Source organism: Cnephaeus nilssonii, assembly GCF_951640355.1.
Source record: "Cnephaeus nilssonii genome assembly, chromosome: 15".
Lineage (NCBI taxonomy): Eukaryota > Metazoa > Chordata > Mammalia > Chiroptera > Vespertilionidae > Cnephaeus > Cnephaeus nilssonii.
Window position 1 is genome coordinate 60,714,664 of NC_137086.1, and position 8,826 is coordinate 60,723,489.

An 8,826-nucleotide genomic window follows, 5' to 3' on the forward strand; every position below is an offset into this window, starting at 1 on the left:
TCCCAGGCGAGGCCCGTGCTGCTGTCCCTTCCCACTGACACAAACTCATGATCACCCGGGAGGTGAAAGGTTTGCTCCCTGCTAACAATGTGACCACGAGCGGTTTCCGTAACTCACAGGGCCAGCAAGCAGCAGGCATGGGCACCCGCTTCTGTCAGGGCGAAGTGCTCAGCACACACCTGGCAGGTGGCAGGTCCAACAAGAGCTGACCCTCCTGAGAGTGCCGGCCCCTCCCACCCTCAGAGCTTCTGACACAGTCCATCTGGGCTGGGGTTCAAGAACCTGCATTTGGACTTGTGACCCTGATGCTGCTGGTTTGGGATGACGGCTCTAAAACTAAAACAGAGGATCCCCACCATCGGAGATCAGGTGGTTCTTAGAGCTTTCAAACACCCCAGACCTCAGGCCACTGACTAGAACATCTGGGGGCAGGACCTTCAAATGCCCATCGATCACGTGAGCAGCAGGACCAAGAGCCTGCTCCTTCCCCTGGGTGGGGGCGGCCTGGCACAGGTAGGTTCACAAACTCCCGGAAGGACCGCTGCTCTAATGCCAGCTCTGCCTACTTCTCCTGGGCCGAGGGCCGCCCTGCCTTATCCCACAGGTCTGGGCACAGTCTCCAGACTCCTCTGGAAGCAGCAGGCAGCCAGCTTCTTCCCCATGAGGGAGAGGGTCAGGCACAGTGGGGCTCATATTCGTACCCTCACATCACCCTGTGGGCATATCCAGCCCCCTGCCCCAACATGGGGACACAAGGACGGGGCAGCCCCACACAGCCAGAACCAATAGCAAAAGGCGCTGTAATGTGCCACGTGTCTGAGTCTTTCTCACAAGTAAGAACATCCTTCTTCTCCTTCCTCATTGCTGCCCCACTTCCTAGCACCAGGTCTGGGCTCAGCAGGGAAGCAGGCATCTGCCCTGCTGGCAGCCCCTGCTCAAGAGCCGGCCCTGAGGAGGAAGGCCCTGCACAGCCGTCACCCACCCTCATTCAGAGAAGGGCACCAGGCCAGGGAGTCCAGTGATCTGCCCAGAGCCCCACGGCGAGGATGCCATAGAACCGAACACAGGGCAGTGGGCCGACCCAGGTCTGCTCTCTCAGTCAGGGCCTGGGGTGTATGGACCTCCAACCTCCTACCTTGTTCACCCCCTCCCAGTCTTACTGTTAATCCTTCTCCCCTGCCGCCTCTTCTCTCCCAGTGAAAGGAATGTTATGTCCAACCTTTGTATATCTGGCGTGGCTGCTTCTGCTCTGAAGATGTGACAGCCCCATGTCCCACCCTCCCCTGATGGACACCCCCATCTTTCTCTGTCTGCTTCTTTTTGCCCTGGAACTGGAACCCTCATTCCTGTCCTTCCCTGAAGGCCCTCCATTCCCCTAGGGAGCGCTCACTGGGCTGAGATGGGTTTGCGTCCTTGGGCCGAGGGCTCCTGTGGGGAGGCTCCAGGTCCCCAGAGCACATGGGTGGGTGCCAGGGGCCTGCCTATCAGCCCCTGTGCTGCGCTTGTGTTCCCACAATAGGCCCCAAAGGGCTGCCCTCTTCCTCTCTAAACCAGGATTCCTGGCTGAAGGAATGAACTCTTAGGCTGTCAATGCAAAGTGAGGGTGGGGGAGGTACCTTCTCTCAGGTCCTCCCTCAGAGAAGGGTCGTGAGTTACAGGGAAGGACGTGAACTTCGGCAATTACGGTTTACACAGACCAAAGCGAGCCTACAGCCTGGGCGACACTGGGCGGTGGGAGAGCTGAGCTGGCACCAGGGGGCCTGGGACTCCAGCCCGCCTGTCCTGGCTGACGCTTGTACCTCCTCAGACACCTCCCAGAGGGTCATGTTTTCTGGACGTGTTCGAGGCTGGGCCTGCCCTGGCTCCAGGTGAGGTCAATGTCAGGCCATGTCCCCTGTGATGCTCATCTGATAGCCCAGATGCACCATCGATCCAACATGAGGGAGGACCCATGATGCAGCCAGGCTCGGGGGAGAAAGCCCAACCAGCCCCACTGGGCCAGGACAGATGCAGTCAAGTCCGAGCAGGTGGAGCAGGACAAGGAGGAGCAGCAGAAGGGCCTCCTGGCAGCAGATAAAGGAAGGCACTGGTCTGGAAACTGCGGCCCCTCCCTCCCACCAGGGGCTCAGAGCCCAAACTGGCCTCCAAGGGCTGTGGCAGCATTGTCAAGGTGTCCTACAGGGACCTGATCCAGAGAGGAGACAGGGGATGGGACCCGAGAGACAGGGCTAAGGAGTCATGCGGGGAGGCGGCTCCCCCCGCCAGTCCTGTGTGCGGAGGAGGGACCCGAGTGGGCCTGGGGGCATGAGAAGCGTCAGTGGTCATCGGTCAGGCCTGCCAGGAGCTAGGCCAGAGGCTACAGCACAGGCCTCTGCGGCTCACCCGTGAGGACCTGCCCCGTTGGAGGTTCTCGTCTTTCTAAAGGTCAAGCCTTTCTATCTCGGCCAAGGTCGGCTGCCATTTAGAGACATTCCTTGTGCCTGGCCCAAGTGAATCTAACACCCAGACTGTCAGGTGGCTTCCCTGTGCTGTGCTGTGCGGAGAGACATGGCGTGAGGAGGGTTTCCTCCTGAACCACAGACAGGACACACAGTGCCTCAAAGGACGAGAAGCGTGAGTCACCGAAACTCATACATCCCACAAGAAGCCTGGAGAAACCACTTCACAGGAGGAGGGGCGGTCCCAAGCCTCCCCAGAGATTAAGTTCCAGCAGAGCTGTGACCATTGGACTCAGGTCTCAGGTCTGCAGCCCATGTCCCTCCCATTGCCGGGGCAGCCTCAGCAAATGCGCTCGCAGGACCCCCGCGCAGGTCGGGACAGACACCCAGACACCTGAAAGCACCAGTCCTGCCAGGCAGTCAACAAGCAAGATCATTCTTGCCCCTCCCTCATGCGGAATCCGGCCACCGGTCAAGGTGTGCTCAGAGCCCACGACGCAGCTGTGTCACCTGCAGTGGCTACGTGTACTGAGGCCTCTGACCCAGAATGACCTGCACAGGAAGGCTGTCACTAGCCTCTCAGGGCCCTTCTTCCCGTGTCAATGTGAATGGGGTCCTGGTAACTGCAGGATGAACTGGCTGGTGAGCCTGTCTGTCCTCCTAGATGTCTGTTCTACTGCGCTACTGGGAAGACCTGGGTTGTCCAGAAAGGCAGTGCAGTCCAGCCATCTCTCCTTCCTCCCCGCTCGACCGAAAGGAGAGTGAGCACTGCGCTCCTGTCACCAGCAGCCATGCCCTGAGATGGCCACCCATGTCGTCTACACACCAGCGTGTCTTCCCTCGCTGCTTCTCTCCCGGGCCCACCTGGTGTTTTCTGTTTTGTTTTGATTTGTTTTGTTTTTTCAATATATTAAAAAGTAACAATACAAAAATGCTATAGTTATTGAAATGGGTCCAATTATAGGAAGGAGTGAATTTGTACAAACTAGTTCTATAATTAAAAGGAAACATCTTGATACAAAAAAGTTTTAACAGGATTTAAAAATTTTTAAATCAGTAAGTGTGTAAGACTTAACTCTTTCAAATGTTCAAACAAAAAGACAACATGTACAATCCCTATAATAAAATGTACACATACCCGGGGCACTTTAAAAATTGTAAATTTTTAAAGTTTGAGTAATAGGGGCAGCACTTAAAGGCTGTGTGAACCTTTTCCCAAACAAGCATACTTCTGGTAAGTCATGTTATCTGACTCTGCATTTGCATTTTTGTTCTTCCTAAAAAGGAGACTTTACTAACACTGAATTTTTAATTTAAAAAAGTACATTTAGAGATATTTAAATAACTTCAGTTATTTAATGAGAAAGTTCTAAAATTTTAGAATGAAATAGGAAGTGAAGATTTACACTGGATATCCAATTAGGGCAAAACCCAAAGAGCAAGTCAATGAACTTAGGTTCTCCATGAAGTTAAACAATATGATTAATCCCAAACTTCACCAATGTTAGTAAAACCAATCATTGAAATTCCATTTTCTCATTTGTTAACTAAATACTAGTATATTTTAGACTATCAACTTGAATGTTTTCTATTATAGACACAAAATGTGATTCACTAATAAGCAGGTTCTTGCAATACAATAGATAATAGATCATTAAAATATTTGCTTTATGATACAACCAATACATATAACATGTGCCTTCCTCAATTTCTAAAACGATTAGGAATCGTGGAACTTTCTTTTGCATAAAACACTTTCCTCTTCATGAAATCCTGAGGTGAAAGTCTATCAAAGTAAAATTGTAAGAACAAGTCTTCTCATTTCTGTATTAGACTATAGCTATATGTTCAAATATTTTATAAAGAAATGTGGCAACTTATAAAACTGCTCTCTACAGTTTGAACAACACATTCCCAGACCAACTTAGTCCAAAGGACCTAGGATGACTCTATGAAAACAATGTCCTTTGGACACTTGTTAGCTCCGAGATGAATGCCACTTCCCAGCTCTACTGCTGTCTCTTCTGCTATCATGGCCATGGCTCCAGCCATCGCGATTCCTGTCTGCATAGAAGTCATCACCTCCGTGTCCTCTGTAATGCTGCTCACGGCTGTAGTGTCTGTCTACTAGGGAGGGATGAGGGCTCTGCCTGGCTTTACGCAGTGATGATGGTGTATCTTGACGCCATTTGGGAGCTTGGAGACTCCTTATAACTATGATTATGTGACTGAACTGATGGGGAAAATCCTGATCGATCAAGATGTGGAGAACCCAATTTCCTGCCATATGACCTCTGTCTCAAAACGTTGTTCATCCCTGGTTGATTCTGAAATTTTTCTGGAGAAGAGAAACATCTCTGAATGACCTGTGGTGATGGAGTCATGTTATCCACAGTCCTTTCATGTCTGTTAGGAGATGGAGAGGCAGGGCTTGAATTTCCAACATGATACTGGGAATATGACAAAACAACCTCCTGCGAGGCATGGCTGCTTCCTGATCTAAACTGAAAGTTGATGGGCCTTCCAAAAAGCTTTATTCCATTAAGGAGATTCATGGCCTAAGGAACAGACACTCCCTGTTTGAAATTCACAAATGCAAACTGCTTTGGTTTACCATCCTTATCTGCTGGAATTTTCACCTGCATCACTGGCCCAGCCTGGTGCAAAGGCTGGGAAAGGAGCTCCTGGGTCACTTTAGTGTCTAGGTAGCCCACTAAGAGAGTAGGATCCGCCTCCACAGCCATAGCCCTCATCTTGGCATCGCCCCTCCCAGGAGAGGCCCAGGGGTCCTCACTGAAGCGACCACTGCGCATTCTCCAAAGCTCATGTCCTCCTGCTCCCAGCTGTTGCCCACATAAGTGTCAGTCACGCTCGCTCCCGCCTGGTGTCAAGTGTACTGACGGAGTGTGCAAGATCCGAGGAGAGCGCTGGTTGAAGGCCATGGCTCCCAGGAAGGCTCGCGGGGCAGGCTGTCTCCATGCTGGTCATGGTCTGGACTGACCTGGGAGCGCGGAGGCCTCCCTGGGCCCAGGGATGTGAGGCAGGTACAGCGGCCGCGTTTGAAGATGGCCCTGAACCACGTGTCCCTGTGCACTGGGGACCCAGGGAATGCGGTGGCCCATCGCGCTCCCCTCAATGGCCACAGCCCGCTGGCTTCAGCACTGGCGAAGGTCTCTGGAGACAGCGCCCTCCTGGCCAGGCCCAAGGTGACCCACCGGGGACCTCCTCCTCCACAGAAGACACAGCTCGGCTTCCGGACCAGAGCCCTGGGCGACTGGCAGCGGCTGGAGCCCACCTTGCTCAGTGAAGGGAAAGGACCAGAATGGGCGGTGCCAAGGCCACAGGCGAGATTCTCCCTCTACCGGATCCCCATGGAACTGCACCTGCTGCAGAGCTCTAGGTGCGGGATGCTGTGAGGGTGACCCTAGTGCTGTGTGACCCTGGGCTGCATTTCGGCCCTGCCCGGTGCTTCCCAACAGGGCGCTGCTCTCCTTTCCTTAGGCACTTACCACAAGCTGGACCCTTTGCCTGCACTGACTCACACCATCCTCACCACACCTACTAGGGGGGTACATCGCTAACCCATTTCACAGAGGAAGGCAGCGAGGCACACAGAGCTCCATCGGGTGCGGTCTCACTGCTGCAGGGACACCTCATGCTGCCTCGTGACGCCTCTCCAGGAGGACTCCTGTCCCCTCCCATAATGGTGGCTGCACTGGACTCTGCCTTTCCCCCAGCTGCGCATGCCCACCGACCCCTGAGTTCTCCACCTGGCCTCGTCCATGCCCCTAGGTTCCGGCCACCACCCACGGGTACCTGCTTGCTGAGCTGCTGGTTCTCCTTCTCCAGCTCCCCGCGCTGGAGGCTGCTCTCCTGCAGGGCCAGGGAGGCATCCCGCAGCCCCTGGATGGTGCCCTGGAGGCTCTGCTTCTCTTTGTCCAGCTTCAGGAAGCAGCTGGAGGCTGAAGAGCAAAGTGGAGTCAGGGCCCAGAGTCCAGGGGCCTCAGCTTCTGCTCTCTGCCCCCGGCCCCGAGCCAGCCATCACCCCGAGCCCTAGATTTGGGGGGCCGGGATGCTCAGCTGGATGCCCTCCCTTTTTCCCAGGGTGCTGTTTCTGTCCGCATCTGAGGGCTCCTTGGGCGGTTATGGCCCCTCTGCTGGCTCAGCTGGGTTTGTCAGGGAAGCAACCAGAGCTTTAGAAGGAAGCAGGTGACGGTGGAGAAGCCAATGCAAAAGTTCAAGATGATGGAACTGCTGGATCCACTTTTTACAAAGTTATAACCTGACCATCAAGTCAAGGATTTCACAAACTAACAGAGATGGCAAAGAGAGTGCGTTCTCTGTGCCAGCCTCAGAGTGATGGGAGTCCAAGTGGCTCAGCCGAGGGTGTAGGGGGGACATGATCATTAACCCGCATGTCTGTGAGTGGTAGAGGCAATGGGGCGCATATGCGCAGTACTCTCCATCTCTGGGTAAGGTCCTTCAGACAGAGATTTCATTTTGTAAGTTCACAATTGCATTGAAAAAGAATGAGATAGTATATTTAAGCTGCTTTAAAAATTCTAAGCGAGATCAAAACATAAGGTAAAGGCAGATTTCCTCCTGTGCTTTGAAACAGCTTGAATGAGGAACAGAAAAGAGAGCACAGACCTGAGGAGAATGGGAGTTCTTGGCCCCTCCCTGCCACGAGCAGGTGCGTGACTTTGGGTAAGTCCCGGGGCTTGTTCAGGAGGAAAACATGAATGCATGAGGGGTCAGGGCTGTTCCCTCAGCTGTCCCTCCAGGGCCACACACTCAGCCCTGGGAGCCTTATCGCACTGTACTGCTAACAGGGCTGCTCATGAGCACCCCAAGAAGCAGAGCAGTGGGCATCTTTGGGTAAGACAAGGGCGATAAGAACAGCCATCCTTTGTTGGCGCCCGTGGGCCAGGCACAGCCTAACTCTTCACTGTCTCCTCACAAGATACCCATAGTAATCCGGTGAGGCAGCTTCATTGCCCCATTTTGCAGATAAGAAAATTGAGGTTTAGGAGAGGTCACTAGGCTAACAAGTAGAGAGCCAGGACTTTAAACCAGGCCTTTCTGACTCAAGAAGCCACCACACCAACCACACCAAAGTACATTCACGCTGTGTTCGTGAGCTGACAGCTAAGCAGTAGGAGTTGGGAACACCAAGAAGAAGTCAGTCACCGACCTGAAAGGGCTCACTAGCTACACTGAGCATCTGACTCAGGGAGGCTTTCAAACCCCATCAGACACCCTGGTGGTGTCTAACTGAAGCACATTTGGTCTGAGCCAGTCCCTGCCAGTGACACCTCTTGTGTGTCCCACCAGGGGGCAGTGGTGCTCCCCAGGAACCTGAACTCCCAGAGCCTGGGTTCCCAGGAGTGGGGAGACACCAAACCACAGAAAGAACTAACTCCCACACAGACTCCTAGTTCAATGAACTGATTTTAGGCTTGGAGCAAATGGGAGGCCTTGAAGAGAAGGAATACCCAGCTGCTTTCAACAGCCTTTCCATGACGCTTAGGAATGTTGCTCAGAATTGAAAAAGCAGCTCCTCCCCAAACCAGCCACAGGCCCTCCTGACTCTGCAGAGCTCTAAGAGAGCCTTCACCTGCACTCTCAGGTGCACGCGTGTGATTGTTGGACACGGGAACTGGCCTGTTGCTTGCAGGGTGCTGAGGCTCCTGCTGCACAGTTGGCTGCCCCACCCACCTTCCCTGGCCAACCCCACACCTCCTCCGGGGGCTGGGAGGGGGCAAATGCCAGAGGGAGAGGAAGAGGCCTGGGTCCCCTGAACAGCAGCCACTGAGCAGCCCCTGCCCAGGAAGAAGGAGAGCAGACGACACCCATCTGCCTGATTATGAGAGCATCTAAGGAAACCAGGCCCCGGGGGCAACTATAATGGAAGTCAGTGACCACTGGGGATTTCTCCTGCATCCAGAGCTCCCAGTGCTCCAGGGAGAGATCTGAAACACCCTCTGGGTGTAAGCGTGCTGTCACCTGGAAGCTCCAGGGCCTGGCCGAATGGCAACTGATAAATCTGGCAACACTTCCTTTGCATTTCATGTGCTGACTTCAAGGCTGCCAGGCCCTTCATGTTCTTGGGAGAATTGCAGTGAAACAGTTCCAAATGGCCCTTGAATAAAACCCTATTGACTTGGGCTGAGGATGGGCTGACACATATGATTCAGAGCCAAGGGCTCAGTTCCCTGGGTGAGGGAGAAGCCAAACAGTCAGCTGTTCTTGGAGAAGGCCCTTGGTATCCATTAAAGTGTAATTGTCTTCAATCAGGCTGGCTCCCAGGCACCAGGGGCTGCTGCCTACCCTCTGACAGCTGCTCCAGCTCCCAGCGCAGGTGGGCAGACTCCTTCACACTCTGCCC

At 53.8% G+C, this 8,826-nt stretch overlaps 1 protein-coding gene and 1 pseudogene across 2 annotated transcripts; one reads left to right on the forward strand and one right to left on the reverse strand.

The window, feature by feature from the left end:
• Positions 1–4,416: 4,416 nt before the first annotated feature.
• LOC307111963 (RNA-binding protein 7-like) lies at positions 4,417–5,191 on the reverse strand (annotated as a pseudogene). Its single transcript has one exon. The product of its transcript is annotated as an RNA-binding protein 7-like (transcript).
• Positions 5,192–5,503: 312 nt separating this feature from the next.
• LOC307111964 (uncharacterized protein C11orf71-like) lies at positions 5,504–5,854 on the forward strand (the record flags this gene model as incomplete). The annotated part of the gene is made up of 1 exon (XM_079792234.1): positions 5,504–5,854. One exon carries the CDS (start codon positions 5,504–5,506, stop codon positions 5,852–5,854), a length of 351 nt encoding a protein of 116 aa, XP_079648360.1.
• Positions 5,855–8,826: the final 2,972 nt, after the last annotated feature.